At 39.1% G+C, this 27,700-nt stretch overlaps 3 protein-coding genes across 5 annotated transcripts in view; 2 read left to right on the top strand and 1 right to left on the bottom strand.

The window, feature by feature from the left end:
• The first annotated feature begins 1,374 nt into the window (after positions 1-1,374).
• kif15 (kinesin family member 15) lies at positions 1,375-11,733 on the top strand. Of its 3 annotated transcripts, none has more exons than XM_085391720.1 (35): positions 1,375-1,531; positions 1,741-1,771; positions 2,370-2,553; positions 2,689-2,765; positions 2,879-2,916; positions 3,007-3,104; positions 3,195-3,374; positions 3,535-3,744; positions 3,839-3,964; positions 4,236-4,358; positions 4,469-4,616; positions 4,731-4,822; positions 4,908-5,117; positions 5,353-5,530; positions 5,630-5,771; positions 5,968-6,109; positions 6,219-6,386; positions 6,484-6,612; positions 6,694-6,799; positions 6,920-7,085; positions 7,610-7,760; positions 7,878-7,963; positions 8,074-8,152; positions 8,255-8,341; positions 8,424-8,528; positions 8,637-8,759; positions 8,870-9,016; positions 9,115-9,210; positions 9,620-9,784; positions 10,010-10,113; positions 10,205-10,271; positions 10,362-10,399; positions 10,523-10,655; positions 11,154-11,285; positions 11,391-11,733. In XM_085391720.1, the coding sequence occupies exons 1-35, from the start codon at positions 1,513-1,515 to the stop codon at positions 11,466-11,468; spliced, it is 4,158 nt and encodes a 1,385-aa protein (XP_085247846.1). In that variant the 5' UTR covers positions 1,375-1,512; the 3' UTR covers positions 11,469-11,733. The 3 variants fall into 3 exon arrangements, with proteins under 3 accessions (XP_085247846.1, XP_085247845.1, XP_085247847.1); XM_085391719.1 differs by having other exon boundaries at positions 2,367-2,553; XM_085391721.1 differs by having other exon boundaries at positions 1,452-1,531; positions 2,504-2,553.
• A 1,576-nt stretch (positions 11,734-13,309) lies between these two features.
• Positions 13,310-27,700, top strand: part of tdrd9 (tudor domain containing 9) — a 39,931-nt gene continuing 25,540 nt past the window's right edge. The window contains exons 1-9 of the mRNA XM_085392480.1: positions 13,310-13,524; positions 22,278-22,360; positions 22,490-22,560; positions 23,065-23,286; positions 24,749-24,871; positions 25,543-25,623; positions 25,715-25,879; positions 25,971-26,074; positions 26,181-26,300. Of these exons, the coding sequence (XP_085248606.1) occupies positions 13,394-13,524; positions 22,278-22,360; positions 22,490-22,560; positions 23,065-23,286; positions 24,749-24,871; positions 25,543-25,623; positions 25,715-25,879; positions 25,971-26,074; positions 26,181-26,300 (1,100 nt within the window). The 5' untranslated portion in view covers positions 13,310-13,393. The remainder of the gene's footprint in view (positions 13,525-22,277; positions 22,361-22,489; positions 22,561-23,064; positions 23,287-24,748; positions 24,872-25,542; positions 25,624-25,714; positions 25,880-25,970; positions 26,075-26,180; positions 26,301-27,700) is intronic.
• rd3l (RD3 like) lies at positions 16,249-21,393 on the bottom strand. The gene is made up of 3 exons (XM_085392481.1): positions 21,059-21,393; positions 19,693-20,034; positions 16,249-17,668 (listed from the first exon to the last, which is right to left on the bottom strand). The coding sequence occupies exons 2-3, from the start codon at positions 20,004-20,006 to the stop codon at positions 17,305-17,307; spliced, it is 678 nt and encodes a 225-aa protein (XP_085248607.1). The 5' UTR covers positions 20,007-20,034; positions 21,059-21,393; the 3' UTR covers positions 16,249-17,304.

Here is a 27,700-nt window from a genome sequence, read left to right as displayed (position 1 = left end):
TTACAGTTCTGGATTTTGAATTACTTTACTACATTAGAAAGGGATTAGTTTATTTTTGTTTTTATTTTCTGTCATTAGACTCTTAGATACGTACATCCCGTAGGTGAAGTAGGTTTTCTGTCTGTTACTTATCTATCAATAATCTACTTCATCAAACGACACAGCTACTTGAGCGTCTGCATCATTAGTCTAACGTGATCCAAATGACATTGTTTATGTCCAATCATTTCTTTCATCATTTATCTTTTTTGGTTGTTTTTGTTTTATTCTGATTTTTTAAATTATCATTCTAATTTCTGCCTTCAGGCTGTTAGTATTATGCTTGAAAATTTCTTAATCGGGTGTCTTTAGTCTTCTTTAGTTTTGAACTCTTTACCTACATAAGCATTGTGCATTTTGATTTGTGTATTTAAACTTGTATTATTAGCCTATTGTCACCCGGAACTTTTAAGAGGTAGTTTATTGACATTACCTACAGTATTGTTGAAAAGTCTTGACCTCCTCCCCCTCTTTTAATATATAGGTGCAGTGATTTATTGAAACATGTAAAAACATACAAAGAACTGCAGTATATGAGGTTAAAAAAAGACATTCAAAGATCTTCTTTGGATCTTGGCTCTTTCTTTTGACAAAGTCCCCAACACCCCCGACTGAAATGCAGCCTCAAACCATGACAAATCCTCTACTGTGTTTTACAGATGTCTGAAGACAAACACTGTTGGACCTTTTTCATACCTCTCTATACTGACAGTTTTAACCAGACATTTCACATTTGGATCCATCAGTCCATAAGACTTGCTGCTACTGATTTTCAGTCAGTGTCAGTGGAAATATGGTTGTCAAAAATCTATTTCTGACAAGGCTTCGGTGAACAGTTGATGAATCAACTGAAGGGCCAGATGTGTCTCGCAGGTCCTATGTCAGGTCTTTATTAGATTTGTCCTATTTCTTAAGGACATAACTTTCAGATACTGTTCATTTGCTGTGGACAGTTTTTCAGTCTTGTCACTTCTTCTGTTCTCCACTTATCCAGTTGTCTCAGATTATCAGGGGCACACTTCACACCATACCAAGATATGCTTTTCGGCTAATAATTCTTTTGGTATCTCCTTACTGATGCAAAAAATAAAAGGTTATGCCTATGAAACTGTTACAATTGACATTTTGTTTTCTTGAAAGACTGATAGTAACAAAGTCCCTACATATTACAGGGTTAAGAAAGAGATTTCGGGATGTCGTTCCTGGGATCTGCTGGAAATACTCACTCACCTAAACAAAACAAGACAAAATCCCTAGAACAAAACAAACAATTAACAGTTTTCACTTGAACAGCAGGTGGCGGTATGTCCCGTTCAATAGTCTGTTCATAAAACTAAGGAAGAAGAAGAAGTAGGAGCAAACTTGCCCGCCAATTTCGAAGGATGTAAACAGTGCTGTCTTTCTGCCTCTGTTAATCGAAATGTTGTGAAAAATATATTTTACCAGGAAACTGAGAATATTCGGCTGTCAACAATGAATTCCAGTGGGAAAGGTAGAGCAGCACAAATGCATGTTTTTGTTGTTCAGCTAACAGGAGTAAAATTAGCTTAAACGCTGCTATGAAACTCGATGCCAGGCATCGAGTATGTATGGAAGCTCTAAGCATGATACTTGAACGCTGTATTATTAATGAAGCTTTAGCTCTAAAAACGACTTGCAAAGCTAAATCAACATCTAACATGGTCATGATTTTGTTAACAGGCTCTGCTGATTCAGCTCACCTTGCTGCCAGGTAATCATACTTTGTCACGCCGTCTGTTTTTTTTAGTTTAAAACGCTGACGCTACAAACCTAAAAGGATAACGGTAAAATGAAACCAGAGCTGCTTCATACTAATACGACCCTAACTCTGTTGCTACCAAGAAGGATCAAAAGAAAACTGTTTCCCTCCTTATGATTAGGAGTTAAGTGACTAAATGTAATGACCAAAGTGAGATAGTTGGTCACATCGTTAGGATTGATCTCTAAAAGGGCTGTAATTTGTATGGATTAGCAAACATGCAGGCTCACAAACTATGTTGGTGTAATCTGTTTGTGAAAATAAATTTCTCAGCTGTATGCAGCACATTTATGGAGCAGGAAAAGTAAAATAAAAATGAGCCAATGTAATGAAATAATGCACGCAATAATGCATAGTGTTGTTGCTGGTACGGTGTGTGGCTAATGAGGCCACTTTAACTGTTATTTTGATGCTTTTGGAAAGACAATAGTTATAGTTAAAACAACCATGCAGTAAATTAGCAGCTGCTCTTTTTAACAGTGTTTAACTCTTGCTATTTTCACCTTAAATATCTTGCTCTTTGTCGTGTTATTATCTGGGCTTAAAGCAGTGAGAGCGACTCTATTAAAGTCTTTGTCAGAGTACGACCTCTGACCCGGGACACTGGGCTGACCACAGATGGCGATCAGAACCTGTGTCTCTCTGTCACGTCACCAAACACCATCCGTTTGCTCTCAAAACCAGAACCACGAACCTTCACCTATGATCATGTTGCTGATATGGACACCACACAGGTTTGAGGCACATTATTGATTATTCGGTTATAAAAATGCCACTGTGTCACTGTTAATATTAATTGTCTAAATTTTATTTTACTGATCTGAGATGTAGCTTTTATGGCTAAAAAAGTAATTGTAACATTTCTACAGGATGCTGTATTTTCCAGTGTGGCCAAGAATATTGTTGAGTCGTGCATGAATGGATATAACGGTACAATATTTGCCTAGTAAGTGATCTTCCCATTCTTTACTTCATAAAATCAATTTATGGCACAGCCAGTCTTCAGTGTGCTTAATGTGAATTACCCATTTGGTTCCTTATTGGTCTCCTCTTTTGCAGTGGACAAACAGGCTCTGGAAAAACCTTCACCATGCTTGGTGCGGCTTCTGTAATATCACTTACATTTTAGAATAAATATGATCGAACAATCATATAACCTAAAATAATTTTTCTCTCTTTTGCTTCAGGGCCATCCGAGCTGGATAATTTCACAGATGATCTAAGGGGGGTCATTCCTCGAAGTTTTGAGTACCTGTTTTTTCTCATCAACAGGGAAGTGGAAAGGGTGAGCACTAACATTTTATTATCTTGAAAGACATATTGTTCAAATTTGTTCTTTAAATGAATTTTTCACTTGTTCTCCCCTCCCCAACAGTCTTCTCAGTCCAAGAGTTTCCTCTGCAAATGTTCATTTATTGAGATATACAATGAACAAATTTATGACCTTCTGGACACGGCCTCAGCCAGCCTTTTTCTCAGGGAGAACATCAAGAAAGGTGTCTTTGTTGAGGGAGTCGTGGAGAAGTTTGTGAACTCAGCGGCTGAAGCGTACCAGGTATAAAGTCCCAGTTTGTTGTGGCTGATGGTTCTTATGTTTACTGTCTAACCAATTAGAATGTATGAAACCTTTATGTTCTTGTATGTGAATTTATCCAGTTTCATAAAAACAAAACAAGCTGTGGGACTGTATAAAATGTGTGTTTTAAACCATTTAGGTGCTCTCTATGGGCTGGCGCAATCGACGTGTGGCCTCTACCTCGATGAATCGCGAGTCTTCGAGATCCCACGCAGTGTTCACTATGACTTTGGAGTCCAAGGAGTCCATCAATGAAGTGGTGAACATCCGAATGTCTCAGCTGAACCTGGTTGATCTGGCAGGGTCTGAGAGGCAGAAAGACACACACACAGAGGGCTCGAGATTGAAGGTGAAGGCTTTGTGTCTTAATGCCCTCACACTATTGGACCTACATTGTTTTATGGTCTCTAAAAGTTGCTGTCTGCTCTGCTTCTGTTGCTCAGGAGGCCAGCAGTATCAATCGCTCCCTCATGTGCCTTGGCCAGGTGATCATGGCGCTGGTGGACGTGTCTAATGGAAAGAATCGCCACATCTGCTACAGGGATTCAAAGCTCACCTTTCTGCTCAGGGTATGTGTAGATGCAAATTCAGGAGGATGTAGCATGGAAATAATAATTGCAGACATGCGCCACAGTCAGGCATTATCGTTGCAGTGCTTGATTTTTAAGGTTTTCTCTCTTTATTTTAGGTCTTAACTTGCAAATGTGATTTCCTAGGTTGTAGAGTATGGATTGCAGTGAATATATGAGATTCATAAAATTTCACAGTGTAACTTCTGGGGAATTATATGTGAAATAATGTTCAGATATATTAACAATTCTATTGTCACTGTAATTTCAGGACTCTCTTGGAGGGAATGCCAAGACTTACATCATAGCCAACGTCCACCCTGGTTCAAAGTGTTTTGGAGAAACATTGTCCACCCTGCAGTTTGCCCAGAGAGCAAAGTTGATCAAAAATAAGGTATAAGTCATAAGAGCCAAATACTTAGTTAAAACTTAGAATTAACAAGTGTGTCTTGATTTCTCACTACAGTTTTTTCCTATCTCTGTATAATTATTGTGCCTTGCCAGGCTGTCATCAATGAAGATACACAGGGAAATGTGAAGCAGCTGCAGGCTGAAGTGAAGAAGCTGAAGGAGCAGCTTGCTCAGGCGCTCACATCTCAGGGAGTGGACTATGGGAGAGACATAGCACCAGGAGGACCTGAACTTCACATGGGTAACAATGAATCAAACATATGTTAATGTTCAGCCCGTTAACAACCTGTTTAAACCGTTTTAGAGTTCAGCATAGGCTAAGTTACTTTTTTTTTTTTTATTCTAACCAATCCAGGCTCATCCATCGAGACTCATCATGATGTCTCATATAAAGCAAAGTTTATGTCTGCTATTCGTCTGTGGAAGAAACAAGATGAGGAAAAAAAGGCAAGATGAAGCTTTTATTTGTTTATTTTGCCACGTATTTTAAAAACCTATAGTGAAACTTATAGTTACGTTTGATTGTTCTCAGGCGCTACTCACCAAGGTGGCCCAACTAGAGGAGGCCTGGGCGCAAAAAGACAAGTTTATCCATTCCAGCCGAATGATTGTCAGGTTTCGAGAAGACCACATCTCTCGCCTGGAGAAAAAACTGAAGGCAGGGGAAAACTTGCTGTCAGACAAGGACTCTCAGGCTCTGATTGATCAGCTGAAAGAAGAGATTAAGATCTTGAAGGATCAGGTACAAATGTCAGCCCACTGCTTAAATTAAAGGCTTTGAAACTATATCTGCATATTGTATAGATGCAAGCTGTAGGAGAAACTAAAATCAAAATACACTCCAGTGGCATATATATTTTTCTTCATATAACAACATGGCAAAAGCAAGGTTACATGTGCCATAATTAATTTCTCACTTTCTTCACCACCACACTCTTTATTTTTATTTTTTTTAAAACACTTCTGCCTTGAACAAGGTTGAACATCACCCAAAGATGACTCGCTACGCTGCAGAGAATTACAGCCTCAGAGAGGAGAACCGTCAGCTACGTTCGCTTGAATCAGTGGTGAAAGCTCAAGAAGTTGCAGCCCAAGTTGCTGTGGAGATTGAAGAGGCCTTTCAGAAAGCTGTGGAGTCAGAGAGACCCACAGAAAGTAAGATTGCCATCCAAAAATTGGAGAATTATGTTTGGAAAAATAAAACTGTGAATTATAATATACTGTTGTTTTTAATTATCACTTGTTGCTCCACAGCTTCAGAAGTCTCTTCAGCCTCTGTGGCTACAGATACCACCTCGGCAGCGACAATTGAGAAACTCAATGCCAAGCTCCTTCAGAGACAGTCAGACCTGACAGGGGCCCTTCAGGCTTTTGAAGAGTACAAAGATGTCACCAAGTAAGAGTTAAAGAGGTTCTTTAATATAAATCTGATGTTAACATCCCTTCTACCTCTTGTAGAAGAGGTATCATATATGAAAACACAGCTCAGCTTTGATTTCTGTGTCAAAAATGTATTTAAAAGAATTTTTAATATGTATTATTTAAATCACAAATAAACTTCACGAAGATTAAAGTGGTGCTTTGTGTTTCAGGAAGCAGATGGCTCAGCTCGAGTCTGAGAAACGATACCTTGAGAAGTCCAACAAACATTTGGAGAAGATTCTGGAAGCTACAAATGCTTATAACAAACAGGAGGTTTCTGAACTGAACCGAATTCATGTTGAAACTCTAAAGGTTAGTCGTTGCAAAAATGACTAACTATAAGGTAACATTAGGTCCAATCTCTATTTAGGATTATGAAAAAATGAATTGGGCTTCAATAATGAAATATCTATTGTACCAGATTCTCAGCACGCCCACCAGAGGATACAACTTGCGGTCCCGCCTCGTGCCGCTCTCCAGCCCGGAGCACCTGAATGGGATGGACGGTAATGAAAACGGCATTTGGTCGGAGCAGCCTCCATCAGACATGACTGAGATGGCCCTGACGGAGGAACTGCGTCAAGTGCAGGTAAAGCAGTGTGGATTTTTGTCTGCATATACTATGCAAATAAAATGACCGCATAAAGTCCACTTATTGTGTTAAACTTTTTCTGATTTGTCATCAGGATCAAGCTAGCCGCATCCAGGCGCAGTTGAATGAAGAGGAGCTGAAGAACAGCAAGATGCTGCAAGAAATCTCCAAACTTGAGGAACAGGTGGCTGTGATAACTCAGGAATCTGACTGCAAGGACGAGGTAGAAATGTTTAATTTGCATGAGAAATTGGAAAATGTCCTTTTTTAAATTGATTTCCTGATTATTTACACTGTTGTACAGCAACTTTCTACTGAAAGAAATAACTGGAATAAAGATCAACTCTGTCTGCAAGAAACTATTAACAACCTGCAACAGAGCCTTCAGTCTGAACAGCAAGCTGCAGAAGGTTAGTCTGTGATGTTTCTGCTGATTGCATGAACTTGTGCTCATCTTAAGAAATGTAAGAACTTTTGACTTTAGCCAGCGATGGGAAAAGTTTGCCACGGTCCTTTTGCACTTCTTTCAGTTCTGAGGAGCGAGATCCGTGACCTGCGCTTGGTGCTGCAGTCGTCCGATAAGGAGCTGGCCTCTGTGAAGAACAAGCTAATAGACAGTCAGAGCGAGCAGCAGAGAGAGATGAGTCAGCTCTCCAACAGTCTGATCAGCACACAGCTCCAACTTGACAAAGTCCAGTAAGCATGAGTCAAATACTGGGGTGGACAACATTTTTTCTTTTTCTTAGAGAGCCATGCTATGTAGAACCACATGTAGAACAACTGAATTGAAGTTGATGAAAATGATGCTGAATTATGGAAAGTCTGTTGAAAACAAATCTGTGTTGATGTTGTTTCAAAAGCTTTCAATTCAGTTTAGGATTGTGTTAATACTGATAAATGTGCTTTCTCCATAAATTTATTATAATGGCGCTGTGTGTTACACAACTGTGTGACATTTAGCTTTATGGGAACATAAAGACTATCAAATCAACTCGCGTTAAATATAGAGTTGAAGGAAAATATGTGTGGCCATCACCAGAGAGCTGTAACGGTTCATTACAGAAAACAGTTTGCCCAGTTCCCTCTGTTTGAATCCAGTTAAATAGCAGTAAAGCAGCCAATAAAGTAGAGGGGGCTGGATTCAAGTGGTTCTTATTTTTTGCAGTGCTGTGGCCTCATTAGTATGTTGATGTGTTCACGTGACAACATCTTCATTCCAGGCTGGAGTGGGAGCAGCTTCTGGAGCAGCATCGGACACTTCAGGATTCGTTTGACCAGCTTCAAGCTGAGGCCAAGTTTGAGGCTGATCAGTCAAGACAGCAGCTGGATGACAGGCAGAAGGAGATCGACGAACTGAAAGCCGAGATCATGGTGAGTGAACTCGCAGGGTTTACGACAGCTTTGTCTGAAAATGTTGCCATGATGTTTACTTTCTATCCTTGATTTTTATTTATTTATTTATTTATTTATTTATTTATTTTACTGTAGAAATTGAATAATTCTCTGCAAACTGAGCAGGAGCACACAAACACCTTAGTCTCCCAGTTAAAGGAAAACAAAGAAAGTACATCAAAGTAAGTTCTGCACAGTTAAAACTTTTAATCTTTTTTTTTTTTTTTTTTTTTTTTTGTCTCCTAAAATGTTAAATTACTACATTAACATGGGTCGCTTTCGTATCCTTCAGGGAACTTCTTGAAACAGTGGAGCAGAATGCACAACTCAAAAAACAAGTCTCAGACTTGATAACACAAAATCAACAACAGGTCAGTCTTAAGAACAAGGTGTATCTCTGCAAATAAAAAAACTTTCATATAAGTATTTGCAGCCTAGTCGTTAAACCTGCTTGTTTCATTTTTGTTTCAAAGGTGTCCACTCTTGCTGATCTTGAACAAAATCTTACCTCTGCCAAGGAAAGCATAAAAAGCTTGGAACAGAAGACTGAACAGGAAAAAGTAAGCCTCGTATCTTTAATTCCTCAAATATGGCTTCTGTATTTCTACTGCCCTTCTAAAAACTGCTTGTAATGTTTTACAGGATGTTGTTTTAGACCTTATTAACCAAACCAGAGACCTCCGCAGTGAGCTGAGCCACAAGGACCAGACCATTGTTCATCTTAATGAAGATATCAGAGACATCACTGTAATCTTACTCCTACGTTATCCTTATACTGTTTGCTGTAGTTACCCTTTACGTTACACAACCATTTTATAGTGCATTTTTATACAGTTAATCTCATTGCTCTTCCAGGCCAAATGCAACGCTGCATGCTGTGAAAGGGACAACATCAAGGAGCAAAAGTGTAAGATGCAGGAAGAAATCTGTGACCTTAAAGAAACTTTAGACAGGAGGGTGGCATCCAACAAAATAGAGGTAATGAAATGACTGTAAATGAATTTGTGGTGTTTTGTAGATTCATCACAAGTAATTAAGAGCAAAGAATGAGTTGGATGATACAAATTGTATATATTGTGTGTCTTCAGGTTGAGGTTTTGCAGGAGGAGATTGTTTATGCCACTGAGGAGGTTGAAAGGCTTACTAAAGTCTTAGATGAGCAAAACAGCCTCCTGCAGGCATCTCAAGAGCAAACCGCCAAGAAGGATGTCATTATACAGAATCTGCAGCAGAAGGTAAAGTTTTTTTATTTTATTTTGTTTTATTTATTCAATTAAGTCAATCAAATAACGCATCAATGTTACCAATTTCCCTAATTTCTACCTTTTACCAGCTGCAACGACAGCAAGAAGCTGTCGAGAAAACTATCAGGAATGGAGCTTTCCAGCCACCCGTTGAACCGACAGTAACGCCTAAATCGTTTCCTCGGGTAAAACCTGCTTATGTTTTTAACATCTACCTGGTCACTGGTGCCCAAATTTAGCTTAACATCCAACCGTGGCTTACCCAAATTGAGAAGCTGCAAGTCATGGCTCAGTGGTCTCATGGTTAACATGTTCACCTTGCATATGAAAGATCTCTAATGCGACACCAGAAGAAGACACAAAAACCAAACGTCAGGGTGTCACAAGCTGAAGTTAAGTAGAGGCTTGTGTCAGAAAGTGTAAAATCTTTGCCTATCAACCATGTGTGCTTGTTTAACCTAGCCCTAACATACCTGGTGAACGTGAAGAAGTTAAATATCCCTTCATAAATGTATGTTTTTAAATTTGCACTTAAGAACATAGCATATACAAACTTTCTTGTTTATTTCTTTTTTCCCTCTTTTTAAATTTAAGACACCCTGTACCCCTGGAAGTTTCAACAGGGACCTGAGCCAGGTGCTGGAAATCCAGGAGCGGGAGCTGGAGAATAGACGCTCTTCCATGATGACCATGGAAATTCTTTTATCAGAGCTGAATGCTGAGAGAGCTGCCAAAAATGAGGAAATCGAACGGCTTAAGGTATATTTGTGGAAAAATTAATGAATCTATAATTTTTCATAATTAGACTGATTTATATCAAGTAGCTTTGTTTTTATAGATTCGAATAAGTTCTTTATGAAGTTCTTATTGAAGTTGCTGTATTTAAATATTTTTTTATTTGCATTTTTCATGAAATGCTTGTCATGAATGCATCCTATTTGAATATATACACAACATTCATATACTGTATTGCCTTTCTCCCAGACGCAGCTCAGTGAGAAAGAGATGGTTCGAATGGAGATCCAGGCTTTGCTTGATAAGTTTTACACTAAGCAGAACCAGATGACCCAAAATGGAAATAATAACGGGTTGAGTATCTTGAAGATTATGCAATCCTCAGGCCACCTATAATGAAAAAGTATAAATAAAATAAATAATGCTACCTTGCATGTGTTTCAGTGAAGAGTTGAATGAAGCCTTCAAGCACTCCATTCTTAAAGAGCTAGATGAGGAGAGAACAGAGAAGGTCTGCATCTGTTCTTCTGCTTTAAAATTCTATCATTAATGAAGTTACCGATAATTATTCATGTCCTGTTTCTCTTGTATTTATTAACAGAGCAAAATGATGCAGAAGCTTTCAGAAACTCAAAAAAAGTAAGCATCTGCATGGATTGGTGTCATCAGATTGATCTGTTTGCTCTTGCATAATGCTTCAAACCTTTTTTTAAGCTTCAGATTTTACAGCCTGCTCTGTTTTCTTCTCCTCTCTGCGATTAGATTGCAGGCGCAGGAGTCTATGTTGGTTCAGTCTCAGACCTGCATTCAAGAGCTCACCACTGAGCTGAGAAACCGCTGTCTAGAGCTGAGAGAGACGAACCAGAGGATAGTGGAGGAAGAGAAATTAATCCAGGTAAAAATCATGTGCCATACAAAGATTGTGCTATGCATAGCCGTCTCATTTTACATCTGGAACACTGGGTCCAGATTTACAAAGACAATATAGTATTTTTAAGACTAATACTGTTGCCAACAGAGTTGTTGTTTTGTTTTTCTAACATTTGTTATGTGTAGTTATTTATGAGTCCTTAAAGTGCAGTTTTAAAATAATCTTATTTTATTGTCACTATGAATTGGGGATTACTCCTTTATGTTCTGCCTGACTCAGCTCTGATCAGCTGGTTGATTCTGGATCTTCCCTGTGTTATTAACAGGGAAGTTCAGGGTGTTTCTCCCCTCTCTTCTTTACCCTTATACATTTTCATTTATTGGCTCTTATAAATGTTGATACGGATATCGGTAAAGAGCCAGTATTATATATATTGCTATGGGTCGGGGTCTAGCATATTGCACATTTGTGAACCTACAGGTGGCTTTTGTGACTTCTGCAACTTTTTGTGCTTTCTTACAGGAGATTGAGGTTCTCCGTAAACAGAACATTAAGCTGTCTGAGGAGAATGGAAAACTTGTGGGACACAAGAATCACAAACAGAGGATTGAGTATCTCGTTAAGCTTAAGAAGGACAACACAAAACTTCAGGAGGTAACTATGTTCTCCTCTAAGATTAAAGAAGGCTTTTCTATGACCAGGTGAATACTGATAACTCATGACATCAATCAAATTTGTGCAATTCTTTGTGTTTTCAAGGAAAACGAAAAGCTCCGAACGGAGATTAGCTTAATGCGAGAGAACACTGGATGTCCACCGCTGGAGTTAAACCTCTGATGCTTGTTTGAACAGTCAAATCGTTTTTTTCTTTTTTCTTTTTTTTTTTTAATATAAGTTTGTTTTTTCTGCCATAATGTTATTCTACTTCTGTTTTTTGGACTTTGACACTGTGCTGTGACTAAACCTCTGTTAGTGCAGGCCCACGTTTTCTTGGTCCTGTTAGGTTAGATTGATATCACGTTGTTCTCTGGTTATGGAGTCTGTGTTCACATTTTGTCGGTGTATATGCTTGGTGCTGTGTTGTATGACTGAAGATTTGAATTCTGTAGAATTTCTTTTTCTTTTTTCTTTTTTTTAGCACAATGAACTTTAAAAAAAAAAAAAAATACTGCAATTAAATTTTTTCTCTTTTCTAAGTTTGAATGTCAGTATTTCGGAGCCTGATCCAAATGTTTTATTTTATCTGAACAACAGCAGGAATCCCCAAAATCATCCTTGTTAAACCTACAAATGTCATGGCTGTTGGGTCTATGTTTCCACAAGCCCCGCTAATTCTAGAGACTTATTCATCATGAAGAAAACAAGACAGTCGATCGATCAATCACTTGCGCAAGGGAGGCCTGTGTCCACCACGAAAATGACCTCACATCTGACCTCCCTTGCTGCCTTTTATTGAGAGACAGTTCACACAAAAAAAACATCAGAACAAAGCCACGCCCACATGGTTCTAAGGTGTGTGTGTGTGTGTGTGTGTGTGTGTGTGTGTGTGTGTGTGTGTGTGTGTGTGTGTGTGTGTGTGTGTGTGTGTGTGTGTGTGTGTTCCATATAAAGGGGAGGAAGTTTACCAACATCAAACAGACCTTCACAAGGATGTGCCTGTGATAAAAACACTACTGCCCCCCCACTCAGAACCTCGAGAATCTGGGGAGGGGAGGACAGAAAGAATTCCTTTCACAGAGTTAAAACAATGTACAAATGGTAAACATAAAAATGACAAACATTTAACAATTCACTCTAACAATGGCCCAATTGAATATAAAGAATTTCTGCACCTCCCCAAAGCTTCAATCAGAAATCTGATTAACACAAATGAAGATGAAGTATCTTCTCTTTGGCTTCGCAGATTCATTTTTATCCTCTTTTAATTTTCTATTTACTTTATTTGCAGTTTCTCATTTCCTACCTGATAGTTACTGCTCCTTTCTACCTGTTTACTCACTAATGACAGAAAATATGGGACAGAATACCTGGTAACTTAAGTCATTTGGATTTGTTCTATGAGTTCTGATTACTTCACTAAATTCATGCCCCAGTGGGACATCCAAGCCCACACCTTAGAAATCACTATGCTAAATATTAAGTTAACACAAATGCTTACATCTGTTTAAGAAATTTGTTTGGCATTTTACATGAGACAGTGCACAAACATAAATCTGATTTTAAGCTGTCAAGTATGTCTTTAGATATAAAACATCCAAGCGAATTAGCTTTCAGTGGTTTAAAAAATAGATAGTGGAGATCACCTAAACAGGTAAGTCATAATTGATAGTAATTTCTCTGATTTTGTTCTTTAATATAGAAATATTTTATTTGGTTGCTATCATTATTGTGACAAATCGTATACAATAATTATCTTCTTGCCTAGTTCCACATACCAAAGGTATTACAGTTAACTAAAATGTTTTCATTTGTTAGTCATGTAAAAACAAACCAAGAGCAGAAAAATTAACAATAATACTATGACTAGTACAGTATTAACTATAACAATTTTGGTTACCCTGTTCGTGGTGTATCTTCTGTGGGTGCTGATAACTTGTTTATAAGGTTCATTTAAAAAACAGACAGAGAGACAGGTAGACTTGCCATTTTTATTCCAACCGCCAGTGGGAGACCTTAGAGCTGCGCCTGCCTCACGTGTTTTCGTCTTCGTGTTACCCGCTATCACAGCGAAGTAGAAAAAAAAATACAATTACTGGCGCAAAATGAAGAAAATATTTACCGCTGAACAAATATCGGACTGGTTCACTTCAGGGAACAGGTTTGCGAACATTAAACTCACAGAAGAAGTGGCTGAGAGGAAGTCAGACGATGAACAATCGTCGAAAGAGAGCAGGTATGATGGTTTAGTTAGCGTAAACGTGGTTGACCTTAAGCTAAGTAGCATGCTAGCATGGTCTAGCTTTGCATTCAGGTGTTAGACACTTAAATATTTTAGAAAAATTAATGGCGTATGGTTTTGTTGTTGTTGCTAGATTTAGCTGCTCAAAGTGATACCGTTAAATTGTTTTTAACTTATCAAGTGTTTTAAGTCGTTGGCGGACATATACATCATGTCTCAGCTTGGCAGCAAGTATTGGAAAGTGAAGTTCAAATAGAAGAAATCACATTGTAGGCATGCTTAAATGTCACCGTAATGGGTAAATGCGTAACGACCAAAATTAACACAAATTATTCCGGAGCTGTAGAAAACAAACGGGGGGATATTTTAATGGTTTCATCCATACAGCTGCACGTTTTTGTATGGTTTTCCTAAAACCTCGAATCTGAATGTATTTTAACCTTTGTTTTTACACTGCCAGTGGTCTTTTTTTTAAGTATTCAAATTGAGATAAGGGTAAAAACTCCGGTGTCATCCAAGCAAATGCACACTGTTTTAAGAAATGTAACAAATATTTGCTCTACCATAGTGATGGGTCAGTCGCGAACGAAATGGCTCTTAGAGCCGGGTCTTTGACGTGAACGACGCGAGCCGGCTCCTTATCGCGAGCCGTGGGGTTTTATTTTCTTTCTCTCACACTTTTTTCGGCTTCACTCAGCATGCGAGCCTTGTGCTTTATGCTTGGAAGAGGGGCGGTAGTTGCACTCAGTAGCACAGGAACAGAGGGAGAGAGAGAGAAAGAGAGCCAGGGACAACAACATCACATTAGAAAGGTATAGTAATCATCCACAACTATTTTCAGTTGCAGATGATAAAGGATTCAGAAAGTTTATACATACAGGCCCATATGACAGAGAATGTGCATCTTATTTTTGTTTTCATATTATAATTTATATTTAATTGTGTTGTGATTTGCAGTGTTTTGTGTTGTTTCACTTTAAATTGGTTTAAAAGGAAAAAGCTGAAAATTTAAATAGTTAAAAGTTGAACTGTAACTAGTAGGTTTTTGTATTATATGATTTATTTATTACATTTTATGTGGCGTGAATAAATAAAAGTATATTTACGGTGACCCCTAGAGACAAAGCATGTACAAACTTCAAATCACGTACGAACCCTGAAGCATGTACAAACTCCAAAACACGTAAAAACTCCAAAACACGTAAAAACATGTACAAACTCCAAAACACGTAAAAACTCAGAAGCACATAAAAACTGAAAACACGTACAAAAGACAACAGAAGTGCTCCAGGATGCTGGGCGCAGTGTTGAACTTTTGTTACCTAGTGGCTACACAAGCCAGCAAGTACCAACGACCGGATTTGGTGTGTGGTAGTAACAGGTAAATGAACTTTTTTAAAATTTTATTTGACTCTATATGAATGCTTGTGTATAAATACACAAACAATACACATATGCTTTCATGCTTTCAATTGTGTAATTTAAGTGATCTAGGTAGCTCTGTTTTGGAAGTTCAGAGCTACCTAGATCACTTATGCTAGAAATGCTAGAAATGAGTTTTGGAGTTTGTACGTGTTTTGTCTCTAGGGGCCACCGCATATATTTATATATAAACATATATGAATAAAACCACTTTTTTTTTACATTAGTAATTCCTTTTGTGCATAATTTTATATTATTGTTAATAATAAATTAATTAAAGCAACAAAACAACCTGAAGAGCCGGTTCGGAGCCGAAAGAGCCGGCTCTTTTTAGTGAGCCGAACCGAAAGAGCCGGTTCTCTAAAAAGAGCCGGAAATCCCATCACTACTCTACCAAAGCTACCAGATTCCTCTTAAAATCTTACACTAGATCCCCTAATACAGGGGTGGGGGAACTCCAGGCCTCAAGGGCCGGTGTCCTGCAGGTCTTAGATGTGTCCTTGATCCAACATAGCTGATTTAAATGGCCAACTTGCCTCCTCAACTGAATTTGGAAGACCATGCAGGCACAGAGAATACCAGCATGGACAGTAAAAATGAGGCAGAACAGGTAGCCCCAAACGGAAGGACCAGTCAAAACTAATTGAGGATCTTATTCCTAAACAAGGGGCTAACTCTCTAGCATGGAGATAGTTTGGTTATGAAAAGTCTGACATGGACCAGAAATCTGTACTCTGCAAATAATACCACAAACAGGTCCCCACCACAGACGTAAGCATGACAAACCTCTTCTACCACCTATGCAAGAATCACGTGAGAGAGTTTACAGATGAGAAGCAAAAAAGAGCCCTCAGGTTCTCAAAATAAACCTTAGACTTAAATGTTAGAACAGACTTTTCCCTGCAGCACGCCATATAATAAACTCGTACAAAGAAAATTGGCGGCCGTTACAACTTGTGTCTAAAAATATATATAGTTATATTGAATTGGTCAAAACACTTGACTCCAGGTACACGATGAGTTGCCCGAGATGTCTTTTAAGTTCTCGAGAAGCCTGGTAATGAACTAGTTTTGATTCAGGTGTATTGACCCAGGGTGATATCTCAAACCTGCCGGACACCGGCCCTTGAGGCCTGGAGTTCCCCACCACTGACCTAATATTATAAGGGTGGATGCTGTTGATGTGTGTCTGATAAACAGTCCCAAAGATGGACTGCATAAGTCCCCACATTTTCTTACCATGTTGTTTGATGCAGGTCATCTAAAACAGACAAGTGAAAAATATCATTTTGTCTTTGCATGTTTTTCTTTATTTTAAGGTTTTCATTACCTGTGAATTATCAAAAATTAATGGTTAGATTATCAGTGTTGATCCGACTGAGGCCTTCACTAATGCAAACTGAATTATAGTAAATCTTATTTTAATGTTTGTTTTTTTTTATTTATAAAGGACGTTCTTTAGTCAAGGCAACAACTTAATAATATTTTTTGTCCAATAGTATATTGATAAGCTAAATGGAAATCATACTATTTATTACCATTTACACGTTGATCTGTTTTTCAAGTTGGTTGATTGAGTTTAATGACCATCAAATAGTGCATTGCTACACTTCTTCCTGAAGGGTGTCTTAACTGTAGCACAGAACAATAGCTGCTGTTTGTCAAGGGATTTAGGACTCCGAAAGGAAGTTAAACACTGATACACAAGAACAAAAACAAGTCCTACACAAATCAAGATGAGTTCTGCCTAATCTATATAAAATGTTTAGCTCAATGTTTTTTTATTTTTCAGTCTGAAACATTTACATTAAAGAGTGCTCACTCAGATTTCCAGGGTTTTTCCTGCATATAAAATGTTTGCCACCCCAAGAGGTTTTGGCCAGCAATAACAGGAAAGTTGACTGACTTGTGTTAGATGAGGTAACGTGGAGTGTTTACATCTTTGCATTAACTATATGTGAGCCAGTCATGTTTTTACACATGTATTCACTCCAAAAGCTGGACATTTTGAGCTCTTAATGAGCTACCACAAATTGACCAACTCAGTCAGTTTGTCACTTAGCCAAAAGCCAAAAAGGCATCTAGTGCTTTTACTATTAAAATCACTCCAGGTTCTTGACATCTCTGAAATGCATCTCCAGCTGTTCAATTGAAGGTTTAGAATAAGGAGTAACTAAACAACTCAGGCTGTGAAGTAGGGATAAGAATTAGTTATTGCCATTAAACATTTGAGTACATATAACACCTAGCCTAGTGCTATTTTGGTAAAGCTAGTGAAATGTCTATATCTAAGACGCATATTGCGATTTGGTCTCCATGCTGTTGGTTGCAGATGGTTAAAGAGTTGTCCTTTCACAGTGTGGTGCTGTAAGCACCTTTGGGCCTGAGAGGTACTGGATAATAATATGGAAGGTCCCAGTCCCTGTGTGCTGTGAATGAACCAGAGTGGCGCATGACCCGATCCACGTATCCAGAGACCGTTGGGATCTCTTCCCTTGGATGGTCGCCACAGTTGGGGACAGTGGGTGTGACAAACCCCTGCTTCATTTTGTACCGGCTGGTCCAAGCCTCCATGGGTTGGAACTGCACCGGCTGCACTGAGAGGTCATCCTCTTCATCATATCCCCTTTGGCTCAGGAAGTCCTTTAGTATTTGCTTAAACACAGATGCCAGCTCCCAGGGTCGTATGTTGTTAGTGGCAAGCACCTCACGAAACCTGTGGAAACATACAACATTATAGTTAATTAAACAGTTCTTGGAGAGGTTTTTCTCATTTCCTCATCATTTATTCCTTCTTGTTTCCTTTGCGCTCTGTCCTCTTGTCTCTGACTTGAAAATCAGTCACACTAAGCCACGTTGAAATATGTCTCTGTTCCTAAAAACACAGTATCACTGTAGTTTATGAAATAGTCACACACTCCTATCTGGTTATTATTCTTTCTGCTGAAGGGGTTGGTGGTAAAGTTTGACCTCTTACATTAGAGACAGTGGACATGAAATCTACTCAAGTTTTGAAAAGCTTTGACAGAGATGTTATTTCTATATTATGACTTTTGTCTTCATAGCAGCAGCCGTGTAGTGATTGTGCCCTCACCCAGAGGTTTAGATTTCACATTTTATTGCCTTAACATTAGCATGGAGCCAGAATTTACCTCCATGCTTACTAACCTTAGCTAACTAAGGTTAACAAGGGTTCATAAACTGTACAGATTCAGTGAAAATACATACATATTGACTAATTAGTGCTTATTAACAAATTAAGTGCCAGATTTACTAAACAGGTCAAAATAGCAGGTGTAAATGGCTCTCAGAGTTGCGGGTTTGCTTGTGATGTAAATATTCACTTCCCTATATTTTGTGCCTTGAGAAAGGAACTCTCAGAAATGCATATGCAATAGAGTCAGTCGGAAAAAATCAGAGTCACTCTATCAGAGTCACTCTAACAAGCAATCTTGTCACTGCGCCATCTTTGTAAATACTCATAAAACTTTAGCACTCACTGCTGGGAGGGTCTGTACATTAACAAAGGCACAAGGTAATAACAGCACAAAGATGTTGAAGAGGATCAGTTTAATAACCTTCAGTAGTGGATGAGCCCTAACAGATTCCAGCTCTAGTTGCCCAACCTGTCAATTATTGAGACCACACTCCTAACTTGGTTATCCAGTTGGTTATAAACAAATTCAGCCCACTCAGAGGACTTATAAAGGGGAAACTAGCTGTAGATGCTTTATAATGTTGCTAAGTTAAATTTAAATGGGAGCCTTTAGGGCACAGGTGTCGAACTCCAGGCTTCGAGGGCCGGTGTCCTGCAGGTTTTAGATGTGTCCTTGATCCAACACAGCTGATTTAAATGGCTAAATGACCTCCTCAGCATGTCTTGAAGTTCTCCAGAAGCCTGGTAATGAACTAATCATTTGATTCAGGTGTGTTGACCCAGGGTGAGATCTAAAACCTGCAGGACACCGGCCCTCGAGGCCTGGAGTGCGACACCCCTGCTTTAGGGAATGACTTCCTTTTTGAGCCATACTCAAGTGGCAACTACTAGAACTGACACTGTCCTTTGTTGGCAGTACAAGGCTACAGCATGTAGATGATGGTCTACAAATGTACAACCATGTCAGTCCCATAAGATGCAAGCAGAGGAGTTGAGTATCTACAAACTAAGAAATAATATTTCCATCAGCATGGTGTCAGCCTGCTAATGTGAAGTTTCTGTGCTTCACCTAAAATGTTGGACCTGTGTGCTTTTATCTGTTTTCTCTCACAGTTTCAAAAAATGACATATCTGGGACAACAGCGAAGATTTTTGTAAATGATAAAAGCATAATAACACATCTTATTAAATATGTTTTTCTTGGCTAAGATGTTATGTAAGCACACAGTAGTGAACTGGTAGAGAGTTTTATGGGGAATATGTAAGTAGGTCACAGTGCTCATTGCTCAACCATGTCTAACAGCTATTTTTCCATACTGGCTAACAGACGAGTGGCAACCCCGGCAGCCTGGCTTCACTCACCCTTACAGGGCGTCCTTCACCTTCACATGTTAACACCCTGTATCGCCTGTGTCTGTGACAATAACACATAATGGCTTTCTTGGCAGCTCGCCCTAGCTCCCTTTCCCTTTGGGTCTTCTCTGCTTTGCCTGCTGTCAGGCCCTGTTGATGCAGTAGCAGCTAGTATCTGTTGACAGCTTACTAATGTGAGGACAGAAGAATGCATGGGTACTACTAAACACCTGGAGAGGACGGTGGCTGCTTGGATAGATGGGATCTGGGCACACAAGAACTCCAGCTGTTGTAGTTCTGATGAGGGGATGAGGGTCCGCAACCTGGGGTACTTTTGAAACCAGTGGAGACCCAGAGCGCTGTGAGCCATCCTATGCTCACGCTCCAGTTCTCTCGCCAGCCGCTCGCGCTCTTCCACATGCCACAGGAGCTCTGTGATCAGCATGCGGCTGGGTAACCCCCCTGAGATTTTCAGAGATGGTGTTTCATCCTGAGCCTGCACTCTTGTCTCATGCGACCATTTCATCCAGCTGAACAGAGGCATGGCATTCACAGCACGCTGTCTTTAAAAGCTGAAGACATTAGAATAATTAGTTATCTTTAGCATCAAGACAGGATTTTCACAACACAACAGAATCATAATAATCATCTGAATTACTGGAATAGACGTTGCTTAAAACAAATTTCTATAACGGTTGCACCTGCAAATGACAGGACGGCATAACAGCAAGTGAGGAACTGCTTAAGTCAGGCAGATGAGGAAAAAACACTGAGGTAAGCCAGGGAAATTAAAACTCTTCTCTGAAAACCTTTAGAAAAAAATAATGGGGTTTTTCCCTCTTTATTAAAAATGTTTGTGGGTACCAAAGAGGTTTTGGTCTTCCCTTAAAGGAAAATGTAATACACTGTGATTACATTTAAAAAACAAAAAAAAACCCCAAAACTTTCTGGGGATTTAACATGCTGTAATATAAAATAATTCTATTGCTATTTAAATCCCCCCCCCCCCTAAGATAACAGACTTTCCTTAACTGTGACCCAAGTTATCACCTCCCAAAATGTGTATTTCAAGTCAAAATTAACCGCTAACCAGAGGAATTTTTCTTGAAAATGGAAATGCTAATTTGCTAATTGTCAAAAATCTTGCAGTTGTACTGAAATGGGTTTGACTATTCAGGTTGAATGAAAATTATTTGATTAGAATGTTTTATTAATTTTATGTGGTAAATCTAGTTTATAACTGAAATCTAGTCTGTGACTCTTTGTGACGTTTTAATAATTCAGAATTTAAGCTTGACATTGAAAAATGATCATCCCATAGCTATTCTGTCCTTTGATCCCTGCCTGATGGCTACTTTGATTTCAAGGCTGATGTCCCAGGTGTGCGTATTTGGCCCTTTTATTCAAGCTGATAGATCAGCTGAGTTTCCACCTGGGATTCAGATGGATTAAACTGCCTGTGGGGTCAGAGGTCAGCCATACAGAAAACCTTAAGGGTTTTCGCTTAGCAAGCTGCAAATCAGATTTTAAAAATTTAAAAAAAATTGTTATCACAATAATATCTGGATGAATAAGAAAAGAAAGAAATGTACTTACTGGTGAAACAGCACTGCTGACTCTTGTCTGAGCTTTTTAGAAATTGGGCAAAGAAGAGCTTTTCACAGAGTAGAGCCTCCAGCGTCTTGTCTCCATGGATCTGCCTGTGCAAACTTTACTCCTCTCACTGTTGACTACGTCCGGCAGCAATCCTTCCCTTGCTTTGTTGTTGCAAATGTTTTTGTCTTGTAGTTTTTTGTCCTGTCCTCTCACTGCGCCTGTCATGCAGACTTTTTCCAGGAGAGTTAGTCACACGCACACGGATAACTGACTAAGAGCTGTCACTTCTCTTCTCCTTTCACCCCACTCTCCTCTGTGCAGTGTGCAGCTTTTGTTGTAGGGTCAGCTGCTTTGTAGCTTGCACGAAACGTGTGCATTGGAGAGAAAGAGAGAGGACGAGGGTGCGTGTGTGCGCACAAGTCGTGGGTGTGCATTTGAGCTCCTAGTACTGTCAGGGTTTTTGTCTGCTGTTGTGATAAAATCCTCTCCTCGCTAAGAGTGCAGGAGGCACACATGCATAAACACACACACAACCGGGAATGCTCCTCAGGCTGCAGTGCTGTGGGCCTGGTCAAGCTGACAGAGGGAAATTAGAGAGGATGCAAAAACTTAGTTAGAAATTGCATTAAGAAGTGAAATATGCAGAGGAAAAAATGTGAAACTTTCTTCTAGAAAATGTATGTTTAAAAACAAAAAATATTTCAAAAGGTTTATGAATCTGTGAGTTTAACTGTGACTAACTGATGTTGACTTATGTTTGGTTATACAGCCCCCTTTTTTTCTTTTATTGCCATACTTAAGCTTTTTTCTTTTAAAAAAAAATTGGGTTTTGTACATGGATTACCGCGTATAAAGAAGGGGAGCATTTTCCTGTTCATTTTGTTTTTTATCTTTGTTGATGTTGAGAAAAATGCTACAACATCTAGCATTATATTCAACCTCACAGTTCCTGTAATGATCTGAAATTAATTCTTACACTCAAAGGAAACTGATTTTCATATAATATTGATAATTTTGATAAATCCTGGCTTCCAACTTGTCTTGTTTTTACCAGTACATATATTTGTCTTTGCGTTGTGAGGAAATTGCGGTATAAAGGTCGAAACAGAAAGCTTAAACGTTAAAGTCTTTTAGTCCAAAACAGCTAATCGTATCTTGTACAGTTTTGGTGTTACTACATTAGATTTGTTTGTAATTCTCAGATTTGGTTTTCTTACAGTCCAGCAAAGATTCTTGAGCATGGCAGCCCAAAACCTGTGATCTCTGATGGAGAGAGGCTGCAAAAACCAGAACCTGCAGTGCGTAAGTACTAATTTTGTCATAGCCTTTCTGAGCCTAGGTTGTGTATTTTGGGATATACAGAAAGCTTAATTCTTAATCAGTTTAAAACTTTATTTTTCCTTTTACTCCTGCAACTTTTCTTTTCACTAGGTTATGCTAATCCTCCTCCACTCACAAGCTATGAGTATCCAGACTTGCCCATAGCCAAAAACAGACAGGAGGTAAGAGATTGACTTAGCTTGATGGTCCTGTAGTGCACTTTCATTATCCCGAGGTTCTGTTCGTCATTTTTACTGAAATTTTTTTTATGTCCCCAGGACACTTGAGCACTTAAGATTTTGCTGTTTGCTCAAGATGAACATTACAACAAAGTTATTTGATGCTGATGGACAACAGCTAACTTCAAATTCCCTAGTCTATTATTATTTGTTGACTAATACAGAGTAGTGTGTGTGTGTGTGTTTTAGGAGATAATGCTGTCATTTAAGCTGGACTTTCTTAATGCAGATTATAAAGTCTAAAATTTAGGCCATAAATCAGCTTACCACATCCATCTGCCCAACAATTTCATAACTTTTTCTCCAAATTTCATTTGTTTTTTCGATGATATGGGTTAGTAGCTAAATGTCCTTCCTTTTTTTTTTTTTATCAAATGCCTTTCTTTTTAACTGTGCACGTGTCCTTTTGTGTTTTTTATGTGTGTGTCTGTTTGCGGTTGTTTCCAGCTGATTTCCCTCATAGAAAACAACTCTGTAGTGATCATTCAAGGAGCCACAGGCAGTGGCAAGACCACCCAGCTGCCACAGTACATTCTGGACTATTACAATGAGAAAAATGCCTCATGCAACATTGTAGTCACCCAACCACGTAAAATTGGAGCCACCAGTATTGCTCGATGGGTTGCCAAACAGCGGAAGTGTACCCTGGGTAGTCTGGTGGGATATCAGGTTGGTGCAGTATTAGGATAGAATGTGATTTTCTTAAACTGCATACACTGCTCTTCGATCATGTAGCAGTAGTAGAAAACCAAGATACAATGACCCATATTGATTCAAACTTTAGACAAAGAGCATTCATTATTATCTTTCTCACAACTTCAGAGTGTTTGCATGCATGTGTTAACAAGCTCTTGTATGCTTTGTTGCTAGGATGTCTGACTGTGTTGTGCAGAGCTTTGAAACTGTGTGTCTAATAATAACCGTTGTCTCCTCCGCTTGATGCAGACCTCTGGAGTTAAGGATGATGTCACTGACAGTGGGAGCAATGATAAATAGTCAGTTTTAGAAGGAGAAAAAATTCTTAGCTTATGCAACAGAAACTAAACATTATGGTATAATTTCCATTATAACATTAAAATAGGGGAGAGTTATATCTATATATTTGTTTAGCTGCAAGTTGGCAAAGCAAAAAGTGTAACATGGATACGCAATCGATTTTGTTGAGGTTCACTGATGTTTTCTCCAGTCAGAACCACAAATAGTCATTTTGGCATTGCAGACATCAGTTTTTAAAACCCTGTAAAAGTTTAAGCCTAAAGCTACAGCAGAGGAAGTGTACTTCCTCTGTGGCCTCTGCTGTTCCTTCCTGAGGCAGTAAAAAGTAATCAGCTTTTTAAAACTTGGGTTTTAAGGGGTATTTATTATTTTCTTCTTTTTTTTTGGGGTTGTATGGAAGCCCCAAACCCAATTTCATTGTTCTTGACAATGACAATAAATAAATAAATACTAAATACTAATACTAAATCTTGTTGTGTTTTTTGGAGCTCAATAAATCCAAGTAGTGCTATAATGCAGCAAAACAGTACAAAAACTTAAATTCTAAAGAAATCAAATTGCAGATGGTATAAAAAGATTATCTGCAAGTTGGTATTTGCAGATGACAGGATTTTTCAAGTTTCATCAGTTCATATAGAGCTTGGGTAAAAGGCATTCTTCTTTTTCTGCCCCATCGTCATGGAATACATTACAGATGGATTTGAGTCTCTCTCAATTGATTTTACTTGCAGACTTCGAAAGACATACAAACGTTTTTGTGAAATCATCACTGGGAAGTTGTTCTTGTCTTTGATATGACTGTGTACATTACACAAATTAAGCTGTTGTTTCTTTTATTGTTGTAATTTTAATGTTTGTCTGGAACAGGTCTCTCTTGTAAATGAGACATTGAGTCTCAATGGAACTACCTGTATAAATGAAGGTTAATAAAAGTAAGAAAAAACCTGAAAAAGCAAAAGACGAGAACAAATGGATGCCTTCCAGAGATTTTAGGCCCTGTCATGAAGGTGCCTTTATAGACTTTTCCAGTTAGCAAACAACAAATCAACTACGTTCCCTGTGGATTTTTATGAAAATGCAAATATGTATTTAATTGACAAGTTTGTGAATGCAACTCCTGTATATATTTGTTCAGATTGGCCTGGAGAAGATGGCAACTGAGCATACCCGACTAATCTACATGACTACAGGAGTGCTGCTGCAAAAACTGGTTCAGGCCAAGTCCCTCACTGAATTCTCCCACATTTTTGTGGATGAGGTGCATAAACCAGATGTCAAATTTTTCATGTTTATATGTTTCTCTGTTAGCTACTGCCAAAAAAAGGGGGAATTTGTGTTTATTTACTTTTTTTAGTTATTTTGGGGGAAGTACAAATATTAAATCTGATGACAGACAGGTGAAATAGTCAAAAAAAAGTACCTTACCACTTGGTCCCTGCAGTTAATTGCCTTGGACACTTGTGTCACTAGAATAAAGGGTGACTACAAATCAATATCAAGTTGTTCATAGTGCCAGAACATTTCTATTGTGATGAGAGTGGATTCTTCCAGGACAATGCCCCCCACCCATAGGGTGCAAGGGATGACTGAATGATTTGATAAGTATCAAAGTGATGTGGCCTCACAGCCTCCAAATCTAAATCAAGTTGAAAATTGTGTGAGACTTTGGACCAGCATGTTGGAGTGTTCTTCACTGGCGTTCAGTCCTAAAAATGATCAGACTTGGAGAGTAAATGCCAGTGTTCAGCTCTTGCAACAACTCTTCTTTGTCTTTGTCTACCATTTATAATACTTTAATCCAAAGTCATTTCTAGTTTTCTGCCACAAAAGGTACTGTTATAAGCTTAAGAATAATTTAATCCTATTATTTAATGAGTGATTCTTGAATGTTCAAAATGTAACCTTTTAACAACTCTGCGTTTGTCCAAGGTTCATGAGCGCACATCAGAAATGGACTTTCTCCTGCTAGTTTTGAGAAAACTCCTCCGTTCCAACTCTTACCACATCAAGGTAACTGTTGGGTCCGGCTAAAAAACTTCCTTCGTCTTCCTCATGCTTAGTCACTTGTACTCTCACTCACAAGAGTCTGTCTTTGTTTTAGATAATCCTTATGTCAGCCACCATTAACTGCAAGCAGTTTGCTGACTACTTTGCCACTCCTATTCGTGGCAAACTGAACCCAGCCTATGTGTTTGAAGTGGAAGGGGCATCCTATGCCACTGAAGATTTCTACCTGGATGACCTCCACCACCTGTCTCCGCATAGGGTAGGTAGTTGAGAGAGTAAATGGTTGCTGCTGGTACAGTTCTCTGCCTTGAAGCCAAATCTATTGTATCTGAATTTTGTGTCTGTTTTAGACTGAATCAGCACATCCAGGCGACCCATACATCTCAGCAGATATGTACAGTCTTGCCATCAGTCTCATCCAGAGCTTTGATGAAATGGAGGGCAAAAATTCCAGGTAAGGCCAAAGTATTGTAACTTTTAGAACTGCTTGAACATGTAAATAGGCAAGGATTTAATTGTTTGTTAACTGAATATGCATACATGTATTTTTGTGTGAGCAGCAAGGCCGAGAAAGAGGGAGGCATGACTTTGTCAGAGAGAGGAAGTGTTTTGGTTTTCCTCCCTGGCATACATGAGATAAGCTACATGCAGGAGGCCTTGACCAAGCTGGTTCACAAAAGGTGAGCAAATGCATTTACCTGCTGAGAATTGTACACGTGATCAGAGTTGCTTAATGTAATGTCTACCATCACTGTACAGGTCATACTACAGGTTGTTTTCTGTTTCCTCAAACATACATGTGCCGCATAAGACAGATTGCCTCACTACATTTTGTTATTAAAGGATATACAAGTATGCAGTACTGTCAGTAAACTCCTTAACACAGACACACCACTGTCTACATACGACGCTGTGGGGTGCGACTACTATAATGGCAGGTTAGTGACTGTTGTTTGCTCCCAGAGGCTCGCTGCGGCTCACATAAATGTGCTCAAGCTGCAAGCAATGCGATGCATCTGCTTAGCAATACAACATTTTTTTTTGGCCATTTCTCTGTGGGTAACATGTTTAGTGAAAACTACATGGATAATTACTTATTTCAGCTGCCAGGGCAGTGCTCTTTCACCACAGCTTCACGGGCTAGCCAAAGAAACAACTGTGTTCAGCAACACCAGATTGTTGTCCCTTTAGTCAACTCGCAACAGGAATTCTGAACGAGGAGGGCATCTTTTGTCCAAGGGGATCCAACTGTTTGGAGATTTCACCTGCAGGACTTGGAACTGAGATAAGGTGGCTGAGATAAGGCTGATTTGTATCGTATATCTCAGTGCCTGCTGTTTTCGCCCTCTCATGATGCAAACGCGTCACTGTACATGCAAATGCTTCCACGCTTTCCTGCTTCTCAACCTGATCCTCCCTAGGGTTAGCCAGGCATACCCATGAAAGGAAAGAATGCTGCAGGCCTCCCTCTGAGCACCACTAAGACGATTTAGAATAAAAGGGCTTCCTCCTTGCTGTTTCAGCATGCAGTGTGGGGTTTACTGATAAACCTGCTGGACAGCACCTTCTGGTATGTTGTTTCATGAGGGGCTTGCATCATAAGCTCACAGACTGTAGACCACTGGTTCCATTAGAAGAGTTGTCTATCAATGCCCCCTCTCTCAAACCCTTTGAGCTTAGTGAAGTAGTGGGGCTGAAGTTTCTCTTACTTGTGCTTCCTGCTCTGCCGTTTGGACTAACCCAGTCAAGCAAGTTAGGGAGTTACAGTTCAATTCAATTCAGTTTTATTTATATAGCGCCAAATCACAACAAAAGTCGCCTCAAGGCGTTTTATATTGTACAGTAGATAAAGAGAAAAACCCAACAATCATATGACCCCCTATGAGCAAGCACTTTGGCGACAGTGGGAAGGAAAAACTCCCTTTTAACAGGAAGAAACCTCCAGCAGAACCAGGCTCAGGGAGGGGCGGCCATCTGCTGCGACCGGTTGGGGTGAGAGAAGGAAGACAGGATAAAAGACATGCTGTGGAAGAGAGACAGAGGTTAATAACAGATATGATTCAATGCAGAGAGGTCTGTT

Source organism: Rhamphochromis longiceps, linkage group LG19, assembly GCF_057381845.1.
Source record: "Rhamphochromis longiceps isolate RC_006_pf linkage group LG19, R_longiceps_female_GT1.1, whole genome shotgun sequence".
Classification (NCBI taxonomy): domain Eukaryota; kingdom Metazoa; phylum Chordata; class Actinopteri; order Cichliformes; family Cichlidae; genus Rhamphochromis; species Rhamphochromis longiceps.
The sequence above is the reverse complement of the archived record's forward strand: the minus strand, read 5'-3'. Positions and strand labels throughout refer to the sequence as shown.